The sequence below is a fragment of the Pangasianodon hypophthalmus genome, chromosome 12, assembly GCF_027358585.1.
Source record: "Pangasianodon hypophthalmus isolate fPanHyp1 chromosome 12, fPanHyp1.pri, whole genome shotgun sequence".
Taxonomy (NCBI): Eukaryota; Metazoa; Chordata; class Actinopteri; order Siluriformes; family Pangasiidae; genus Pangasianodon; species Pangasianodon hypophthalmus.
In genome coordinates this window covers 21,862,939-21,886,723 of record NC_069721.1, presented here as the reverse complement: position 1 = coordinate 21,886,723, position 23,785 = coordinate 21,862,939, and the positions used below count along the sequence as shown (strand labels likewise).

The following is a 23,785-nucleotide window of genomic DNA, read 5'->3' as shown; positions in this document are numbered from 1 at the left end:
GACCAAAAATAAATATTAAAAAGATAACTTACAAAGAGTGATATTTTGAACTTGAACATACAGGGAGGCTGTATATTTTTATTTTAACACAATATTTCAACATGAAAGCTTTAAACATAAGTAAAGCATGTTTTTTCCTGCAAAACACTAGTTTTAAAATTGTCACCACACCATAGTTAATAATCCGTGAAAATCACCGGTTTCTATTAATGCGCTCGTTCTAATATGTTACCGTTTCTATAGTAACAACAGCTCATTTTACAAGAACCCTTGTATGCAGGATGCGCCACATAATCGAAGCATAATAATAAATGGATTAAAAAAACCCATGATGTTATTTAACAAAGAAGAACAAAGGTAAGGAGATGTTTATTTATGGAAGGAGTCTCCAGTGTCAGTGCTTTGTAACAGGCAGAGGTAAAGCTGTAACTAAGTTTTCTTTAAGTTTTTCCAACAAGGGAGAAGTCTTTAAGACAGAGGATGTTGTGATTTGCAGTTGCTCAGTATCAAGGCACAATTTTTGTCTTATTAAAATGAGAAAATAAAAAGAGGCTGGTGAGGGATCAACTGTTTGTAGCCGCTATAATGCAAGTGATAACAGGAAATGCAACTAAACAGATAAAAAGTATGACATGTTGTTCTTTAATACATTATTTTTTAAAATTTGTTGTGGTATAAGAGGAATAAAACACTAACAGACATTCTGTTTCTGGAAACTTCACGGTGGTAACAGTAACTCCGCTTCATCACACCATCCCATCATTGATTATTTTCCTATATAAGTGTTTTATTCCATACTTACCATATGCATTTGTATTTACAGAACATTGAACAACATAAAAAGCTCTTTCTACATGAGTGACACCACATTTTAAGTGCTGGAATCAGCAGTTAACACTGACCAAATGTTCAAAAGGTCAACGTTAAGACATCATCTGACAGAAACGGTTTTAAAACACAGCAACAGTATTTCATCATAATTTTGTTCTTCTCCTCAGGAAGTCAAATAAGGAGGTGTCTCGACATGTGTCATGATGATTAGCTATCTCTACACACAATTGTTATATTTACACACAAGAAAATGTACATCCTGCACATAAGAAATGCAACAACAATGCTACAACTGGAAGAAAATAACAAAGGAAACAAAAAGAATTCGATCTCCAGTAGCTCCAGTGATGATCACTCCTTTCCTCGATAGGTAATGTTCATGAAAGTAGAAGTAGCACCCTTGTAGAGAGGATTGTGGCCCTGAAATAAAGAAAGCACTTAATTAGAGTAACAGTTCCAGTTTAAGCTCCATATAGCTTCATAATTATTGGCACTCATTAAGAGAGTGAATAAAATTTGGTTGCATAAAGTAGAAATTACAAACGATAATTCAGATTTTCCACATTTTCCAAAGTATTTGAGAAAATACTCAGAAGAACAGCTTTTAAAAAATATATCTTTTAACTGAAAATGGGGCAAAATGGTTGACTAAATAATACTGAAAATAATACATGCACAAACACATTAGCCAGTAAAAGTGTTGTACAAATTGTCAAAACAACAAAAAATATTTTTTATTTCTCCAGAAAGTCTACAGTTTGCTTTGACCAAATATGAATTAGGACACATGTAAATCCTTTCATAATTCATCACCATGAGGAAATGAATTCTCAGTATCTGCTCAGCGGTGGTCATTTTTCATTAGTTGAAGACATAAAGGAGAGCTGATACATTGTGTGTAGAAATAGATGGACTACAGTCAGTAATTTTTTACCTAATAACATGGCTGTAGATACTATGTAGGTACAGCCTAATAAAGTGACAACTGACTGCTTAGTGCCTTATTTTGGGAATAAGACACCACTTTGGATACAGACAATTTAGCAAGCTGGATATGAACAAATTTATTCTTAATTTGTGTGCAGAAACATTTAAATAAGTAATGTGGATGTCATGAAAATCTGAAAATTCAGGAAAAAACATTCCTATCCAACAAGAGCTCTTGAATCTGTGCAAATATAATATTATAAATGTATAAAGAGATATGTTACTCTCGATTGATCGGCTTCAGGTTGTACAAATGACGAAGAGTTACTACACTTTCACATACAGATTATGCTGTCAAGATTGAATGCAGCTTTTAAATGATTAACAAGTACCTCAAACTTATGTCTGGTCTGTGATTGCTGCATTTGTAATGCTATGAGCATTACTAGCACAATGCTAGCACTCTATTTTACATCACTTGTAAGAAATACATAAATAAATATAAAGGAAAATGTAGCTGATCATTCCTGTGTTTAAGCAGTAATGAAACTGGGAGCGCTGTAAAGAGTTTTTAAGGAGATGCAATCCCACATGTGGTTGGAATAACGTTGTGTAAGTGCGAGCCTACAGACCTCACCAGGAAAGCTTAATTAGCAAGGCATAATTTAAAGCCAAATGTGCCTTAGGGAATGGAGGCGTTGCTTTGTTCTGCAGGGAAAACAGCATGCCACAAGGACAATAAAATCATCCCGCCCACATCTATCATTTACCAGATGACTTTTAAACAAAACTAATGCTAATTTTGACATTAATGTAAACTAGGCAGGATGTGTAGGATAACATTTGATTGTACCACATACCACGTGTGTCAATGCAACCCTGTTAAATGGTATAAAGGCAGTATAAATATGAGTGATTATTAGCTTTTTGTTTAATTTCCCAGACTCACCGTTTCCCACTTGGCTCGTGCTCGCTCCTCCTCGAACTTGGCAAACTCGCGGCGGTCGTGAATCGTCACCAGCAGCTTCCAGATGAGCAAGGAGACGAGACCCAGGATTAGTATAGCTCCAGCAACGAAGAGGAGAACGACCAGGATGTCGGGGCCTTTAGGGCAGTCTAGGACACAGCAGGAAGTGGGGCAGAAGTCAGAAAAGACCATATGGACCAGGGGATGAAGTCAAAATAACACTGTTGCTCTGAGTATGAAAACACATATATAAAAGACTTAAACCAAAATTTTGGAACGCAACTGGCCAATAAATAAATAAATACGTTTCAAGCAAAAGATACCATTTCCTTATGTCTGTTAGTAAAAAGTGTCAAATTTCCATCCTTTACAGAAATAACATTGCTTTCACACGTTTACATTAGAAATGTAGTGTGTGAAATTGTGCGATTATTTTCAGATGTTTTTCATTGTTACACATATAATATACGTGAAAATCCCACAGGTAAAATAAAAAAATATATATTTTTAGTTTGTGATGTTTAGCCAGGATGTCTGGAATTTTATTATTATTTTTAATTTGAATTTTGGTCTAGCTCATAATTAATGACTATTAAAGTTGTTTTAGTAGTAGCAGCTGTTATTTTTTTTTTTTTTGTTATATTATAGGTACTCATTTATTTGGACTGTGAATCAAATTGGTTTAACTTAAAAACAAGTATAAATAATGTCATCCTGAATTTGAATGCAATTTTAATAAAATATGATAATATTTTAATATGATGCAAAATGTTTCAAAATTTTTAAAACACAATGTAATTGTATAATGATATTTGATATTTCTGTGCGAATAATGAGTGAGATATTGGGATTAATTAAGCATTTTTTTTTATACACTGGGTGGGGTCAAAAGGTTTGAAACTAAAGATTATTTGATGATAACATTTCAGGCTGATAACTTGAATGGTCCTCTGAATCAACTTCCTTGCAGCGTCATACTTTATCAGATGTGTGTGTGTAGATGTGTGTCCGTGTCTTCCTGTGTGATTACACGGTACACATTGTGCCATGTCAGCGTGTTCCTCAGTAGCTCGGATGCTGTTTATTGCCTTGCTTTACTAGACCGGGCTCCTTTCTGTGTTCCTGGCCTGTGAGTTTGAGTGTTTAATGGAGCCCATGTTTCACATGTGGGTTTGTTAAAGTATAGGGGCTCAGCTCTCACTGCAGGCTCCAGCCATTTGCTGTTTTAATGACCCACACCCTCACCATGGCCGCTTCAGAAGCAGAAATGTGCATAGGCTCAGACACACACGCACTCATCCACCCACCGCCGTGTACCTGGACACCCTGGGTAGTAAACCGCAGTCTGATATTCAACCCGAGGAACTCAGCTTAAATATCACACAGCACACACTTACACATTCTTCATTCGTGAGATTGAACCACAGCACCCACTGCCACATACGTGTCTAAGGGTCTGTTTGAGGCTATGATTTAATAACAGTTTAAAACATGTATAATCTTAAACACCTACAAAAAGTCTGAGCTAATTTTTAAACAGGGTCTATGGAGGAATTGGTCTTTCAAATGAACAAAACTTGCATGTCTGTTTTGTTGCGTTTCTGCCCAAAAGTGCAAAATTCAGGGCCATGTTTATGCAAACAGATTCATTTAGCACTCGCAGGTATGCTGGCTGACAGGAACAGAGATTTGTGTGTAAATTAGTCCAACTGAAGGCAGGTAGTCAATTTATGGAAGCTATTTTTCACCATTTGACAAAATAACTAATAATTAATTTATTAAAGGTTCTGAAAATAATGTCTCAGTATATCAAAATAATGAGAATGTCTTTTGAATTTATGACTTAATTTTACTACAGTAGAGTTGGTTTCCTGTTAGATATTCCCAGCACAACATTTAAAAAGGCTGTTAAAAGTTAACTTAAGGATGTGAGGCAATGTATTGTTTATTTCAGCTTGTACGAGCAGCTGGGAACGGGGGTAGTGACTCAAAAGCTGAGGCCAATGTTTGTGCTCTGTATTATGACGTGTCTTTTGGTTAATATTGTTTGTCCCACCTCTGACTGGAGCAGTGATGGAATTTCCAGCACTATTCAGTGAGTCAGATTACTTGGCTCAGCTCACCAATAAGAATTAGCTTTTTTTTCTAAACTGGACAAGGTCATTGTTCTTCTTAGCCTGAGTATGCCTGAAAATTCATGGCATGTGGCATATGCCTGAAAGTTCATTGAAATATGACATTTCCATGGGAGGATTTTTATTAAATTAAAACTATAATAGTAATTGTAGGATTCTCAGGTTTCACCTAAAAGAGTCGGTTCAAAGAGCTGACTCATTTGTGAAAGACACATCGCTACGCTACGATAAAGTGTCAGAAGTCAGAAGTTGCTGTAATTACACACAAAGAAGAATTTTGTCTTTTGAACTGAAGAGTACAGATGAAACATATACGATGGTCATGAGCTAACTATGTAAATAAGCAGATTTTTATTTCAGGTTGTCTTTAAATATTATTTTTTCCTTTATTTATTCTCTTAACATCATTTATACAATTCTTCTTTGTAAACCAAGGAAATTGTAGTAAAATGACAGCCCTGAAAGTGCTGAGATTGTTACCTGGCTCTTTTACCACAGACAGAATGGACTTCCCGCTGTTGTCCTCATAGTACTGAAACCTCTGGACACAATCGTCCTCGTCCTTGTAAGTGCAGTTCACAGCGTTCTTATCATGCAAAACTGTGGAGCAGGAAAGCACCAGAAAACTCAGGAAGTCATTTGAAAGACATGTATGATCAGCCTTATGTTACAGACTACAGTTTTGTCTCTTACCCAGATCATCAACCAGCCTAATCTCGTCTCTGCAAATTCGGGCACAGCTGTCATCGTCGAAGAGCCTGCCTCTCTGAAAATGCTTACACTCCACACAATCCCTGTAGAAATCACACAGCAAATCACACAACATACCAACCTTGCCAAAAAAAACATCACTACAAGTCATTACTACACAGGAACAGACAAAAAAAAAATCAAATTCACACAAATTCTCTCCACTTTACTCAAACAAAATGAATCAACTCGGTCATCAACATTTGCTTCTTTACAGTGCTTTGCATAAATATTCACCCCCCTTGACCAGTACGAATCACTTCAGTTTCTTCAAAGTTACCATTGGTATCTTGTTTGCTTCTCGGACTAATCACTTCTTTACCCATTCACTGACCAATTTGGTGGATGGTCTCCTCGAGTCATCGTGGTATCACATTCTTTTTTTAAATAACTGATTTAATGATGCTCTGCAAAATGTTCAAAGTTTTGGAAACCCTGATGGACACTTTTCCAGAACTTTGTTCTAGACTTTTTTTTGATAGCTCCTTAGTCTTCAGGTCACAAACTCTGGGTTCTTCTAGGAACAGCTATATTTATATACTGAGAACAAGTGACACTTTACTTGCACACAGGTGAACTCCATTCATCTAATTCTGTCACTTCTGGTTGCACCAGAAGCATTTAACAGGGTGAATTCCATAAATATTTCAGGGGTGAATGCATTCACAGCTTTTATGTTTTTTTCTTCATAACTAATTTTTCAAACTACATTAATTTCCCCACCATTTCAATAATATGGATTATTTCATGTAGATTCATTACATAAAATCCCAGTTAAGTCCATTTCAGTTTCAGGTAGTATTTGGAGAAGTTCAAGGGGGGGTGAATACTTATGCAAGACACTTTATTCTGACTCTGTGAATTTCATTTACCAAAGTAACTCCACCAAACAGTGAGTCTTTATTATAAGAACAGTTTTACAAGATGGAAAAAGATGTGAATGTTGACGAGATGAAGCTCAGTGGTCAACTTTATGAATCGTTTGAAGTGACAGGTTCATTTTTTTCTGCTTAAATGTGAAATCTTTGATTTCCATATTATGAGAACCTGTATAACATGAAACATAACCGTGTTCAGGCAAATAGATTAATTCGGCACCCTCTGAGTGTGATTTATTTAAAACTAACAGAGATTGTACGTGGCAAATAATACAACCGAAGGGCAGGTTGTAAATTCGCGAAAGCTTGTTTTCACCATTTTAAAAAATAAAAGCATTGTTTTATTAAAGAGTCTCAAAATTATATTTCAGTATTTCAACATAATGAGAATGGTTTTCAAAATTATGGGTACGTTTCACCACAGTGAAGTTGGCTTCATATTAGACATTTGCAGCAATAAGAGGCTGTTAAAAAGTTAACAAACACTTTTATTTATTTAGTCCCAGTGAGGAGTGAGGCCATATTTATTTCAGGCTGTATGTCCAGCCAGATACAGAGGCAGCACTGAGGCCAAAGTTTTTGCTTAGCATCTCAATGTGTCTTTGAGTTCTTGTCCTAACCTCAACTCTACCGTAATGAAATTCTAGGTCTTTTCAGCGAGTCAAATTATTTGTCTCAGCTCACCAATAAGAGTCGACTCATATCGTTTTATTGTTAAACTAGGTCAAGGTAACTCACTTTTTCATAGTGCAGGCGTCAGGGCAGGTGGGACACTTGTCACAGGTGGAGCCATAGGCCCCGGGCTGAGTACACTCACAGCTTCCACACACACACTGACCACGGCCGCTGCACAGCAACCCCAGGCTGGACATGCAGGTATCTGTGCGGGTTGAGCAGTTACAGTTTTCCCCTGACCAGTCCGGGTAACACTGGCAGAAACCACACGAGCATGTGCCATGTCCTGTAAAAGGCAAATCCGTAACATCAGCACAGCCTTGCTAGCCAGGAATCAGATCACCAGATGCTGAACAGTTGAGATCATGGATATGTTTGAAGTAAATCAAAGAAAAAGTGTGAAGGGTTTAAAACTGCTAAAGATTTACTGATACCCAAAGGCACAGCTAATATCCAGAGTGATTGCATGCGAAGAACATCGGCCTTGTAATGTTTTCTGTGAAAGCACGCAATGTTTAGATGTGTTTATTTAATAGTTCGCCTGTAAAAATACATCATGTTACGAGCTGCGCATTCCACACATGCACAGAAATAAAGCTCATGCCCGAGCCGTCCTTTCAGGCTGGATACAGTTTACAGAATGAAATCCCAGAAGAACGATGCTGCTGTCAAAATGCTTTAATCTCACTATACATGGCATGGTTTTCTAAAAATGGAAATGTTATGAAATCTCTGGAATTTCACGCAAGGCATAGCATAGTAACAACACTAAAGCATAGTCACAACCCTGTAACAATCCTGAATGTTTTATTTAAATAGATGGCAATGCTGCAACTGAAAGCACATTGATCCATGTCCAAAAGTTATGTTCAAAAGTTTGTGCACCCTTAAAACAACATGAATAAGACAGAAATTTTCACATTATCAGTGTATGTTAAGACACTAATAGTGAAAAATCACAAAATGAGCTCAGTTCAAAGGGTGGCTTACCCCTTTTTTTGAATATATGTGATATAAATATTCTCTAATATCCTGTCATTCTATTTTATAGGAAGAAAAAAACTAGATGTAACTGTTACAAGTTGATCTGGATCACTCTAAAACCTTAAATACAGAGATCCGAGTTATTCATAGAACACCTGTTTATTATTTATCCCTTATTTTATTGCTTTTATAAAAAGCTAAATGTTTGTAATTGTTATATAAAGCCTTTTCCAGATCAGGTCTGGAGAGTGAGAGAGCATTTTTTTTTCAAATTATTTTTTGGATCTGGTGCATAACCATGTCACATTTAAAAACAAAATTTTATCAATTCTGTGATTATGTGAGGATTATTGTAACATTAATGATGTACTTATTTCCAATCAGAAACCTTAGGGGAATCAAAATTTTGCACTCCAGTGTGTCTGTTATTTTCCAGTTCATGTTTAAGGCAAGTGCATAACACATTCAGAGCAACCTGAGGGAAAAAAAACAGGAAAAAATGAATACAATGGCAAGACCACTGTAGACAAAAAAAAAAAAAAAAAAAGTCAGTACCACATGAGAAACACCACACGGCCTATAATCACGCATCCCACATAAAAACCTCAATCCCATTCCAGCTAAGTCTGAAATCCACTCACCTCCCTCACTGTGTCCAGCTATTTTAATGCTATGACATCACTGTCGTGTAGTAATGCAGAAAGGCATGTTCACTATAATCACTGTACTTTTAGGGAAGAAGGTAAATATGGCTTTAATTGCTGAGTGACAATGGGGCCAAGCAAGCAAGCCTGTTTATAATGAAAACATAGAAAAATACTATTGCAATGTGAAAGCCAGATAGACAAAACCAAAAGACAGATGAGATTTAAAGCTTAAGTTACGGGTGGTAGAATGAGACAGTGATATTTCTACGCAGCAGTTGAGTGAGTGGTCTCTGCTGAGACGTTCCATTACGTTAAATGAACTGCTGACCAGCTCCAATCCGCCTATAACACAAACACGCTCAGCATACTCACATTGCCAAGTCCACACCCTTTCACATGGAATGTTTATTACAAATGTTTGCTACATAAAGAGATGCCCATTGTGTTATTCCAAGTAACTCCTCTCCAATGAGCTCTTCATGAAATGCAGTAGAACACTGAGCTACAACAGAAGTTGACAACTTCGAGACTTGAGAAAGACTCTGTCAGAATAAGTGAAAATTTCATCCATACTGAAATACATCAAATAAACCTAAAAAGAACCTGAAAGTTAAATGTTTTTGAACACATCATGGGTTTTTAAGGTTTTTCTTACAGTTTTCCCACTACTGGCAATTCGATGAGTAAGGAATAAAACACTTGAAGGCATACCCTTATAGGAAAAAGATCAACAATAGGTGATGTTTCCATCCTGAAGTTGATTATTTTCCAACAATAGCACACTTGTTTCGCAGTAATTTACCAACAATGATCATTTTTGGTTAATTAAAGAAAGACATGTCATGCTTTTTATCCATTTATAGTTACAGTTAATGTTATGGAACGCAAGACAAGATCACTGTTATCTTGTTATCGCTTACATTATAGCAGCTATGAACAGTCGTTCTCTCACCAGCCCCTCTTTTGTTCTCATCTTGAAGTTAATAAGACAAAAATATGCAGCTTGCCATGTTGCCAAAATTCTCTCTTCTTTGTCAGAAAACATAAAGGAACAATAATTACACTCTTTTAAACCATTTTTGCAGACCCATTTATGTGGAACTGAAAGCCATAGAAGTTCCTGTGTAGCTTACAGCACATTAGTGAGCTCATGATCTGTGCAACACCTGCATACAGTTTGTCATAGTGTGAACAGGCAGAAATCTTGTTGTAGTAGTATGATATGAATATGAAAGTCTCTTACCTGAGCACAGCTCTCCTTTATAACGCAGGCAGCTGAAGTCGTCACACTCGCACCTCTTCCCCCAGACCTTTCCAAAGTCGTTGTTGTGACACACGCACTGACCGCATACACAGTCCCCTCGCCCACTGCAGATCACTTTGTTAGGGCCGCTGCATGTGTCCTGCTCACTCAGGCTGTAATCACCCTCAGCGCACTCACACCTCGGACCCAGTCGTCCTGCATGGCACAGGCAGATGCCACACTCGTAGGTGCCGTTGCCTTGGTGACAGATAGGGCTGTTGGGCTGCCCCTGAGCCTGGCACTTGCACTCACACTCGAAGTCAACGGTGATCTGGAGTGTGTCTTTGAAGCCCACGGGTTTGATGGTGAAAGTTTTGGTCTTCTCCTTTGGGCAGCCCCTGGCACGTACCTCAACACTGAAAGATACCTATAACAGCAGCAAATACACAATAATAATGTGATGCTTTATTACATACACAAACTGTGTGTGTTAGTAGATAATCTCATCTGGATAATGTAGATTTGTACCTAAAGCCCTATTTGGATGGGAATAGTTTTACATGTGGAGGTGGAAAAATGCAATTATTACGGGAGTATCTCTGGGATTTTAATCCTGTCCAAATCTGTCATATCAGAATTTTTTTAAGGATTGTGTTTGTATGCGTCTGGAAAGCGTTTTAGGTTCCATAAAATACTCAACAGAAATAACCACAGGTAATATACATAAAATCCCATCTAGATTGACATGTTATTTGTAAGACTCCTTTATATCCAGTGGGAAAAGAGGTTTTGTGCTTTTTCTTCAGTATAGACACTCCAGGAAGCGCTTGAGCTTTTCTATTTTCAATTGAAAAAAAAAAAGGCCAAGTTTAAAATGCAAAGCAATAGAAAAATAAATAAATTTTAAAGGACTCCTCAGAGAAGCGATGTTTCAAGGGATTTTATGTAAGTTATTAAGTTATTGAGTAAGCTTTAACACGCCTGTTATGGTCATGCGATCTACTAATGATCTAACCTAACTTGCATGGCCACGCCCCCTACAACAAGTGGCTATACTAAAGGTAAAAAAAAAAAAATAAATCATTCCCTAGGGATCCAAATCTACGGCTGTAAAGCTGCTTTGTGACAATGCCCATTGTTAAAATTTTATTGAATTAAATATTAACCATGCATCAAGGTGCATGCAGTCAGTGACTCATTTTATTCCCCAGTTTACAGACATGAGTGAGTGGGGAAGGGCATGATGAGACGTTCTGACAGACAAGCTGAGCTAACATGCTGGACACAGTGACTCACATAATGAGGACAGGATATATTGAAGGAAACAGACACTTCTGATTGCCAGAGACATTCAGCAAAATGAGTAACAACTTCCTCCCACCCTTCCTGTATGAAACATACGTGCGAACGTGTCTGACTGAAATATCACCAACTGAAATAACGGACTGTGAACCACAAAGCTTATTGCAAGTCATTTATCAGGGATAGCACACATCAGAAAGGCCTTTTCCTGTTCTTTTGTGTTCTTCCTTATTTGGGATATGTTAGAACAAATTCCCCAATGTGGAATGAGTGAATAAGGAGGAGTAAACTTTTTAGGGGAAATGGGAGGTAATAAAGTACTTCTGGAATGAGCCGTTAAAAAGAAATATTACCAGCCATACAGAGGGGGGAGAGAGATAGAGTGTCTAAGGATTAGAGAAGCATTAGGGATTGAAAGAATGAGAGAAAGAAAAAATGAGCAGGAATTTCTGTGAGCATAGAGAACAAGGTACTGACCTGGTCTCCTCTCTTGAGCCCAGAGCAAGACTTGAGTCCAGGGATGAACTCGTCATTTAAACATGTGGCATTGAAGGACAAGCTCAATTCTTCGGGCACGTTCAGGAGCTCAAGCTCAACCTTAGATCGAAGTTTCTGTCCGTGAAAGACAATTAGATTTTATGTAAATGGGCATTAAGTTCATGAATATAATCAAATGCAAAAATAAGGAGCAAGATCACAGTGTTAATGAGTGTGGGCATGGTCAGTCATCGGAAATCAAAATGCAAATATGCAGAAGTGAAAATGCAAATAAGACAATTTTGTAAATATTGACATACATCAGATTTCATTTACATATTTGCCATTAATATATTAGTAGAGGAAATAATCAGCTAATAAATGTGTATTGTGTATTGTATGACAGTGCTTACATCAGCTAATTTATCTTTTTTCAAACAAGGGCAATACATCTAATATTTAATATTTAATTAGTTTTGCTAAACATTATAATGTTGTACTAGTTATACAGAGACACGCTAACTATCTTATTTGGATCTAGTAGCCAAAACTGAGTTATTTCATCTTATTTTTACAGATAAAATAAATGATCCAGGTGTATTCCATATAATATATGGGTGAAGTAGCTTATTTATTTTAAAATGGGGTGGCAAAAAAGTGTCCATCATTAAAACTGGGGCAGAAAGTCAGAGAAATAGAGTTTTGCCTTTGCGTTTATGATAAGTGCAAGTATGGACCTAACAGAGCTCAAAAATATCACTGTGTGGACATTTCTTATATTTCATGTTACGCTATTGTACTGACATCCATATAGCTGTGTTCATTTCTCTCCCAAAAAGTAGAAAATAGGTGACAACAGAAAAAATGTCTTTCACCCTTCAAACTGGCAATATGTACGTGTTAAACCACTGCGCTTCCTAGCACTTGCATAAAAATAGAGCATTTAGAGTCAAATGGATGAACAACCTGGTCTCAAAATGTAGAAACTTATGTATGATAACACAGACACAATTATAGCAACCACTATAATGCACCTACAGCGTAGGCATCTTGGATCAGCTGGATCACATTGTGTGAGTCCTGAGACAGAGTCCCCACCACGGTACCGGGTATCAGATCACTGTAATTCTGTGAAGAAGAACATAAAAACAGAGAGAGAGAGAGAGAGAGAGAGAGCATAATGAAGAGTATAATTAGAACATCAATTTCTTGTAGTCCTGTATACAAAATATAAACCAATCCTATTACAAGCAACTAGTGCTAACAGAAGTGCTAAATGCAGCTGTTTCAGCAACCATTTGTGCTGTTGGATGTGGCTAATTTAGCACCTTGTGTAATCAGCAAATGGCACAAGCTCATAAACCCTAGTTTTAAACATGTTATCTTGTCAGCAAATGGGCAGATCTGGGCAGACCCAATTTTACTATGTTTTCCTGTGCTTTTTATATCACATACAACTGTTTAATCATTTAAAGAGTCAGGATGTATCAGGATACTATTCTTGGTATTACTTGGTATTGGATTGAAAAGAAAATCAGTGGGATCACCCATCCCTGAAGAACCCCTTCCACCAGCTGGATGTTACTCTGGACCAGGGCTCATTAACTGGCGGATCGAGATTTGGATCCGGACCCAGCAAGTATTTCAGCAGACCAAACTGAGTTCCTAAAAAACTGTAGCAGAGCCGACTCTAGTTTTCTAAATATGAACCAGTGAGGCTCGTGTAGCAGATCTTCAGATGCGGTTTATCCAATCACATGCATTTATCACTGAAGGCATCTCATCGGACCACAGAGTAGCTACAGGGCTAGAGACACTAAGTCAGAAGAGAAGAGTTTTTGAACATTTGTTTTTAAGTTATATTTACTCTGTCTGGTTTGAACTGACGACATGATGTTTAAAAGATGACAAATGGACAGAGAAGTATGCTTTTATTCTCACCACATCAAATCAAAAACAGGTGTCTCATCTGTTCAGAGTCTGTGGCATTAGTCAAAAGTGGTAATGTGAAACAAGTTCAAATATTCTTATTTATAGCCATGAATGAATCATTTAATGGTGAAAAATAAAACGTAACTATTGTTGCTATCCAGTCATGTCAGTCGCTTATCCAAACCTTTGAAAGCAAGGAATTTTCTAGACTCCAAAACTCACTTGGGAAATTACTAGTTTCTGTTTTGAACACTAAAACACATTTTTTGATGACACAAAACATTAGTAGTCTTAAATTCTACCTTGTAAAGTGGCAGTACAGGTCTGGTCACAGCAAATATGAGATTTATGTTGTTCTCTGACATTTTCTCTGTGATCAGTGCCAGAGATGGGTAGTCCTGTGGGATTATATAAAAATATTAAAATGAAAAATGCAGACAGTTTACAAAGTTTCTACATTGACATAAAGCTAAATACTATTATGTAGAATCAAAGTGCTATAAGGCAGTACCATTGTAGTGGACATGTTGTATACATTATCTGGACCCATGTGACACTGGCCGTCATTAGGCTGCACGATGCCAGCCAAGCGTCCATCCAGCGCTACGTGAGTCTTGGCATCTGTGGTAAACACAAGCAGGTGAGAAGCACCCGGGCGCCAACCGATCTTCTCCTGACAAGAGTAAGATGCAAAAGAAAAGTAGTGAAAATCCAGACAGCAGCTATTTTTGATTATGTCATGTATTTTTGGAGCTTTTGAGTTATCCTACCTTGCATACGGCTGCCTGGATGATGGCATCAAAGCCTCCTTCAGGGGCATCTCTGTTCCGAGATACTTTCTGTTTCTTTACTTCCTCTGTGAAGCGGCTCACTTCATCCGTCAGAGACAGGACATGTCTGTAGCCAAACTGCGGCTGGCATTTGTATGGTATCCTGTCACCATTAGAGGAGAAATAGGTGAGATTTAGTCTTACACTTGATTCAGGACTTGAGGCCATGCCTATTTAGGATTTGAGGCCATTCCTGTTCCCTACAAAGTGCACTTTAGCTGCCATGCATCCCCTAAGATATATTGTTTGGACACTATGGATACTGGATATTCTCCACTATGCTTTCAGACATGACTAATGGTAAAATAGGTTGCAGTTTCAGACCAGTTTGGCTGTTATATCCCAAGCTGTCTTTAAAACCATGTACTAAAAGTACTGTATACACTATGTACTAATCTGGAAGATGAGATAATCAACACACTTTTATGGCTTGTTAAATTTCAACGCTAACCATTTTATACTTAAGGGAAATAATCAAAATGCACCTCACTGAACAGTTCCAGATTATCTTCAGTGTTATGTGTGTTTTTCATTTTCATTAAAAGTTACAGTTCTATGAAAGACAAATGCAGACAAACTCTAAAACTCCACCATTTGTAGCCATGTTAGTTCTGTCCTTTATCTTCTATAAGCCCCGCCTCTTCTGTTCCATGGTACATGATGGGACATTCGTTCATTTTCAGTAAATGCCTTATCCTGATCTGGGTTGCAGTGAATCCAGAGTCTATCCCAGCAACTCTCATTCACACCTAGGGGCAATTTTGTGAATCCAGTGCACCTATCAGCATGTTTTTGAGAGGTGGGAGGAAACCGGAGAACCCAGAGGAACGGTGAGAACATGTGAAACTCCACACAGTCAGTAACCTAAGGATGGAACTTGGGACCCCGGAGCTATGAGGCAGAAACGTTTCGCACTGTACCACCATCGTATCATAAAAAGTTCCTTTATTTTGAATTTTTAACCTTGATTAGGGAGTTTGGTATATTATGATATTATGGTTGTGCTCAATGTTCTTGACAGGGTGATTGACCAGTTAACCACTTAATCTCCTGGATTATTATTCAATTATTTACCTTCAAGCATATAATTCAGTAGCTACTATGGATTATTTAGTAACTACAGTCAAATTAATAGGAAAGGTGTGTAGTTACAAGAGTACGGAATGTAAGTCTTGAACCATTAATGTTATGAAAGAAAATTCTCATACTGATTTTATTATACAGTTGGCTTTATAATTATTGGAAAGTCTGGACAGTCACCTCAACCCCACGCTCAGCATATGATGTTATGTCAACATGGCGGCTCACAGTGTCAGCAGTAAATAAATTATCACTACTTTAAACAGGGTTATTTCCTTTCGAACAATCAACATAGACACATTGGGTGGTTAAATCTATGAAACTGACCATATAGTTCACTGTTTTAAGAAAATAAAAAACGTCATAATCTCATGATAGCTAATGTTAGCTGGAGAGCTTTCATTCCGAGTTCCGACACTTGCGTTACAACATGATTATAAGCTATCAAGGAATTACTGATAGTACATTATTAGAGCTTTATAAGGCATCATTAGAGTTAATAAACATGCTTACAAGTAATCATTACCAATTCACAAAGAATTAGAAGCAGTTATATTGATTTAGGAATATGACTCATAGAAAGTGTTACAAGTTTGTCTTTGCAAAGTTGTTCCCATGTTATTCTACAGACTTATATCACTTTTTATCTTCCATTTCTGCTTTTGCCTTGCCCTCGGTAATCTGGTAAACAGTTTTAATCGGTTTTTTTTTGCCTATATTCGGACTGTGGACTGTGTTTTCTCAGATTAAACACCTCTCACTGTGTATCCTGACACAGTCAGCACAAGTTTTGCCAGGGAAAAAACACAGAGTAGTATATTTAGATCAGCTAACTTGTGGCAAGGGTGCAAGTCATCCCGTGAACCCTTAATGAAGCCGCTGAGTCATGACTGACATGCGTGCCTTAAATAACCATGTTCAAGTAGGACTTTAATGGTTACTTGTATGCTACGTAGTGGCACGCATCGTTTGATGTATTTATGGTCACCCACAAAAAGGATAGTACAGAGAAAAGTTAAGCCAAAACATTGTCAACTCACACACACAATCATCTTATTAAGGTTTACAAGACAGCTATTACAGTATATGTAGCAGCTGTTATATTTGTTATGCCAGGTTCTGGATATTCACTCACGAGTAGCATGGGTTCTTCACAGCTTCTGGTGGGGAGATGTACATATACGGTGATAAAGGTTTGTCCACGAAAGCCCCGAAGCCCATACGCAGGTTACTGGTGGTTTTGCTCATCTCCTCTGCCAGTCCATTTCCCAGCTTCCTCAGCTGTGTCAGGTCATCATTCATGGAGTAGGACAAGTCCATCAGATAGTACAGATCCACAGGGTAGTCTGCGACCTGCCTCACCTGCAGCGTGAATGTCCGCGAGTCATCTATGGAAAGGAGGAAGCTAACGTGAGAAACAGTCAACTGCTAACCGTGAGTTATAATGACAAAAATATATATAGTCAGGTGCAAATGTTTGCACACCCCACAAGACATTTAAAGTTCTTTCAATATTACATTTGACAAAAATGGTCAAAAAAGTGCATTTTAAAAGATTCTCAAATCTGATTGGTCAAAAGGTGTTGAATAATTTTCTATACTTTTCTATTGCAACAGCTCTGATAATAGGGGATGCAAACTTTTGCACTCAAATATAGAGTAAGCCATAAGGGATATAAAGTTATTTCAGAGGCTTTATCATTAGTTCTGTATTAATTAATGCCTGGCTCTATGCACACATTAATAATCAATGTATTCGACTGATGTATAAGGCTTTGGGGTACTGATCAGAAGGTTGTGAGTTCAGATCTCAGCCAAGTTGTCACTATAAAATGTAAAAGACTCACCAGGTCTTAGAGTGATGTGCAGTTTCTGTGGTTGGATCTGCGTGACATCAGTGGTGGACCCCGAGGCCTTGTCACTAAGAGGTTTGTCCTCAGTAACAGTCATCATGCTGATGGGGTACTCCAGTTCTTCTGCTTTGCATCCCGCTTCTATCAGGTTCTCCTTTAAGTCACAGCGTGATGCTCCTGGCCCATTTAACCCAAAATCCTGGTGTGTCACACAAACACAGACACTGAGATCTACAGTCATTCATTTCTTTATCTAAGTCATAAAAAACTTATTATCACATGTTTTGAGCCACACCCACAAAAGACATGCTACTGCCTGGTGCTAGAATACCTGCATGCTAGTGCAACAGACAGAGCTCTCTGAAATGATTGGCAACATGATTGACAGGAAAGTAAAGACGACTCCCTGTCCTCATTGTTTGAACATTAGTGGTCCACATCAATTTTTCCCCTTTACAGAATCACATTTTACTGGCAGAATAACTTCGCCAAAAAACAAGACCTTGGAAATGTAAGGTTCGAATCTACAATTTTAGCAATTTTAGGATATTAAGCCATAAAATCTTGACCCTGAGTGAGGTCAAAGATGTCTTTTTAACCTTTTAAGCAATATTTTGGTGTAAATCTTCTCACACATATTCAGTAGAAAGTAAACAATGTATTTTTAACGGTAACTCAGAGTGGTTTCTGATGAAAACATTGCTACCTTTAAAGGCACTGATTTATAAAAGAAGAGTACATTCAAAGCTGAAATGCACAAAGCAATTTAACAAGTATTTTTCTATCGTTAATTCATTTTCAGTAAACGTTTTATGGTGGTCAGAGTAGTGGTGGATCCGGAGCCTATCCCAGGAACACTGAGACGCGAGACAGGAATACACCCTGGATGAAAGAAAGGCTATCCCCAGTCTATCTTTGGGCAACTATTAAAAAGGCCTAATCAGATAATAATAAAATAAAACTATAAAGATGATATACATGTATGTAACCAGCACGAAGGGCTGTTCGTGTTTAGCTAAGCGTGTGCAGTGAGGATTTAATATAGAAATGGCGTACATCAGCATTCAGACCTCAGAAGTAACAAAAAATTTTAAAAGTTTAGAAATTTTAGAATAAGTAAGAATTGCAGGTGGGGTGGAATGTGACAAAAACATAGGCATGTTTCCGTTATGTGTGATTCTGACATTTTTATTCTGCAATTGTGAATTGAGGAGCAGTATTAAGTCCTGCACCACTGTCTGACAGTTCGATTTAACCACAATACGTCACACTGGAATTCATGTTTTGGGCTGTAAATTCATTCCAAAACTATGTAATGCCATTTTATTAGCCAATATTACAGACATAAATATGACACTATTATTAATAGTATAATTATTATTAATTAGTAAATGGTATCATCCCTTAAATAGTAAATCCCAGAAAATGGGACTTTATTATGCACAAAGGGATATTGGAAGAGACAGTGTCTTAATCAGAGACAATGCCTTTCTTGAAGACTGAATTTTATTATAAATACATTTATGAATTAACTTTCAATGGGATGTAAACATAGCAAAACTCCGAATACAGCCCTAAGTAAATATGGACAGGCATCAACAAACCTTCTATACATGAACTGATTGTATGTATTATTTTTTATTTTATGCAAAGCAAGTTATGGAACTCTTGAGGGTTCTTCAGCTTATTAATATGGGTAAATCCATAAAAAAAATTAAAAAAAAGGTTATGGTACCCTTGAAGGTTCTTCAGGCCCAACATTTTTGGGATTTGAACTCATAACTTTCCTAATACTAGCACAGAACCTTGAGCTCACAGCCTCTACTGGTGTTTTAAATCTTTAATCACTTTTTTTTCTAGATAAGAACCAATGTAAACACTGCACATAGAGTGTCTACTGTTTGGCTTTTATATTGTATCACCAGGTTCACAGGGTCAGATGTTGTGTTGTGATTGAACAAAGTGAGTGTGTACCACACCTCTTGGAAGCACCAGGCACAGGAATGGTGCACTGCCAAACACTGCTGACATGTGCTAGCTCCCCGAGAGGTGCAGATATTAGAGCCTGAAACAGACAGAAGAACATTTGCAGTTTGTTTGTTCTACGCATGACTTAATCTATATCCTACTCTTAACCACTTTTGAGTGAGATATTCCAGGAACATACCATGTCATGGCAAACAACATTCTCCAGACATATGAGTAATTTGATGAAAGACAAAAAATGCACACACAAACCCAATGGCATTTCATTATGTACACACTTTGTACAAGTTCTCATGGCATTTATCAGAGCAGAAGCAGCAGGACTGAGATAAGGCTGATGATTAAAAAACCTCAGATCATGGTAGTGATGGTACCAAACTATCACAAGGGTGAATAGCCACTTTAAACCTGCTGATGGTTATTTGATCTTGGAATGGAAATATGCAGTATCCCAAAATGTCCAAGTACAAAAGAGTGGAGTAAAATTAGATCTGAGCTACATCAAATAAAATGGCTGAGTAAATGGTTTAATGTTGATGCTTCTTTTCTGTTCAGTTTCTTTAGGTTGGCTTAATGCCACAAATGAAAGCATCTAAGCATATCTTCACCTTAGATGGACTCAGTGCTGAGACACATTTTGAATTCCCTAACATATAAGTATCTTTAAATATTTCACCATTAAATAGAGAAACTTCATCTCTCAGTTTAGCTTTAGTATTAGATAGTACAAGTGTGATACACTGTAAGTGCATTTAAATACATTCCTACCACAGCTCTTCTGAATGCTCAAATCTGATTGGTCTGAAGCTGTTGATTAATTTTCGATAACAGCAGCTCCTGGATGAAATTCAAATCACAGATTTATATTAATGTGTTCATTCTAATATGTTATCATTTCTATAGGAACAGCTCATTCACAGGGACTTGTATGTTGAATGCTCGACATAACCAGATTAAAAATTGTGTGTAACTGTTGACTTGGAGCTAAAGTTTTCTGCAAGGAGATGTTTATTTAACATTTTTGGAAGGAGTCTCCAGTGTCAGCACTTTGTAACAGTCAGAAGTAGAGCAGTAACATAGGATTTCCAACACAGGAAAGGGTTCATGGTGGAGAACTTGCCACTTTCAAATTTCTCTGTAACATGAATATGTGCATTTTACTTCCTTCATCAAGAAAGAGAAAAAAGTAATGCTGCTATAATGTAAGTGATGACAGGAGCTAACTTGTCTCGCATATTAGTCTTATATTATAACATGTCTACATTATTACATGTTCTTTAATAAATAAAATATTATAGGGATTGCTGTGGTATAAGAGGAATAAAACACTTTGGATGTGCTGTTATTGGAAAATAATCAACTTTAGGTTTGTAACAGTAACTCCAGTTAGCATTGAGCCACATCACACCACCCCATTGTTCATTATTTTCCTACAACAGCATGACACCAAGTGTTTTATTCTTTAAATAGCCTATGATAGCATACTGAAAGGATATCCATGTATTTGTATTTATTTGCTACAGGCGTAATTGGGACAAAAATTAAACATGAACTAATAAGGGAACTTATTTCATGTTTTTAAATTTACTCTGAAGGACACTTTGAAGCTATTAGTACATAGTTACAGTATGGAAAAAAAAGAGTTCTTCAAAGTTTTTTGTGGTAGTTTCTTAGTTTTTAGTACATTTTAAATTTTTTAAAGTGTTTTTACATTAAACAATCTCTTATAAGAAAACACACTGCAGTACAGTTCTACATAGAGCCACTCATAGAAGGGTGGGGCAAACCCATGACGCCATATGGGTTCAAAATTTATTCTAAGAGTATATTAATGACTGTAGTTAATGTATTAATGACAGATTTGTGAGTGTAATTAATGTGTTAATGACCGGATTTAACTTGAAAGTGCATTTAAGCTGATGAATTCTCTAACGAATGCTTTGAGTGTACACCTTTTACCCTTTAAGTGAAATCTACCAGTCTGGGAGTGTGAGGGTTCTTCATCTGAGACACATGAAGCCACTGCATCTTTTCATACTGCTGCTCATACAGCTTCACGGCACAGCTGAACGCACCGATTCTGTCTACATAAGCTAACAGGCTCTGATCGACACTTGGGGGCTCGCAAACTGGTTTTAAACGTTTTGGATGAATTCTGAAGTTTGTGGTACAGAGTTGTCATTAGGTCATGCATCAATTTCTCGTCCAAATACAATTTTAAAATGCTCATCAAAAAAATATAATCTGAACATAATGTACTGTATATTGGAGTAATGCTTGGAGTAAAGAACCAAATAAATAAATGATCATAGATCTAATATAGGGGTATTCATTTAAAAAAAAAAAAAAAAGTTATGGCACCCTTGAGGGTTCTTCAGCTTGTTCTTGCTCAGCTTGTCTCAGTGGAGGAACCATTAAAGGTTCTTTGTAAAATCCTACAAATATAGTGTTTCCCTGTTAGAAAGGGTTTCAGGCAGAAGTTCTGTAGCATGCTAAAACCCTTAAAAGATCCTTTGAGGAACACTTTTTACAAGAGTGCAGACTTACTAGGCTTATACACAAAGATAATTTTCATAACTGGATTATTGCTATTACATACAGCATTAGAAAACAGAATTTACCTTGCACTTAGTGTATTTTTCTTTAGTCATGATAGTATTTCTAGAGTAAATAACAAGTATACTTGACTTACACTTATACTATAGTCTACTCCTTTCCAAGTATACATGTGCAGTGACTTTGTATCAACTTTTTATATACATGAACGCACTTGAGTGACATGGGTAGGGAAGGATGATGAACATGATGATGAACATCTTGTCCAGTCACTTTTTATTCAAATAACCTACATGTTTAAAAACCTTTATGAATGATTTTAAAATATTCAGGTGATTATTTTTTTTTTTTTTAAAAGTGCATTCTGTTGAAAATAAAATAAGTGGAAATGCTGCTGAAATAACCCAGTGTGGGATAAAAGAAGGACTTACCAAACACTTGGTCTGAAATCAAATACAGTAAAAGGAGATAATAAATCCGTGAATGTGACGCGAGGAACGTCGGCGTTTTGGCCATTTTGGTCCGTTTTGCGTAAAATCGCCGCACCTGGCGTCCTGAACGCGCGGCTCCTCCGACCGATAGCGAGTGAGGCAATGAGGAACAGCAGGGGAAAAAAAACACCTCGAAAGTCGAGCAAAGCTGTCGTTTCTTTCAAGAAAACTCGAGTTGGGGTGTGTAGACAGAGAGAGACACACACTCCATCAGCTGTCCATCAACCGCTTGCTTCAGGATGAAACATAGAAAGTGTGTGGATTAGGATTAGGGAGTGACTTGTCCTGGGATTTTTTTTTCTTTCTAACGTTACTTCATTGGCACAGCTCGAGCATCTCAGCCTGACATTGTGGTTTTCATTATTTTCTTCCCTCTAGTGGCATAAGTGACCACTTGTCATGGCAAAGCACACACAAGGACTACTATACTTTATTATTATTATTATTATTATTATTATTATTATAGATATTTATAAGCATAATTAATTTCACATACAGAAGAAATATTATTAATAACTAACTTTTCTGAATGCTTTACAGATCATTCATTTGTCATTGGCTCCTCACAGCTCCAGGGTCCCAGGCTTGATCCTGAGCTCGAATACTAATTATTTTTAATGCATTCTAAAAAGATTAGGAACTCCACTGTTTTTTTTTTTTTTTTTTTTTTTTTAAGCAGGCGATTTTTGTACTTTCATGCAGCTCAGATATGAAGCAGGATAAAGAAAGGCCACCATGAACATGTTGCATTGCATGATGCATTGACAGCATCCTTAGTAACTGCCTGCTCAGGGTCTCGGTGGTTTAAAGGCTACTTGTTATATTTTGGGAAATAGAACTAGCTAAATCTGTTGGTTCACAGGTATGTACAAAACATAAATAATAAGTGCACAAGCACAAAAAAAAAGTTCTGTGCACATCTCTAGTTGCGACCAGTTATGGCCTAGAGTGATGTAGCTGAGTTTGAGGAACTGTTAGAGTCAGGATTCACACACCATACTGACAGTGCTGGCATTTCTACATCTGGGTTTTTTTAAAAAAAAAAAAATGTTTTCCGGTGTTTCCAGGTTCATGTATAATTTTAAAATGTTAAGACCATGCCCTCTTCAGGTTTAAATCAGAATACAGACTGAATTGGCTAATTGAATTTTCACCTAGGTGTGAGTGAATGTGTGAATGTGTGTATGCATGGTGGCCTGCAACGGACTGGCGTCCCATCCAGGGTGTATTCCTGCCTCATT

General features: G+C 37.2%; 1 protein-coding gene across 1 annotated transcript; it reads right to left on the bottom strand.

Annotated features, from left to right (window-relative positions):
* Positions 1 to 38: 38 nt before the first annotated feature.
* Positions 39 to 22,865, bottom strand: itgb3b (integrin beta 3b). The gene is made up of 15 exons (XM_026914870.3): positions 22,485 to 22,865; positions 19,491 to 19,576; positions 17,506 to 17,710; positions 16,794 to 17,046; positions 14,519 to 14,681; positions 14,260 to 14,421; positions 14,051 to 14,146; positions 12,855 to 12,944; positions 11,817 to 11,951; positions 10,038 to 10,464; positions 7,227 to 7,449; positions 5,554 to 5,654; positions 5,341 to 5,460; positions 2,708 to 2,874; positions 39 to 1,251 (listed from the first exon to the last, which is right to left on the bottom strand). Exons 1-15 carry the CDS (start codon positions 22,567 to 22,569, stop codon positions 1,183 to 1,185), a joined length of 2,382 nt encoding a protein of 793 aa, XP_026770671.3. The 5' UTR covers positions 22,570 to 22,865; the 3' UTR covers positions 39 to 1,182.
* Positions 22,866 to 23,785: the final 920 nt, after the last annotated feature.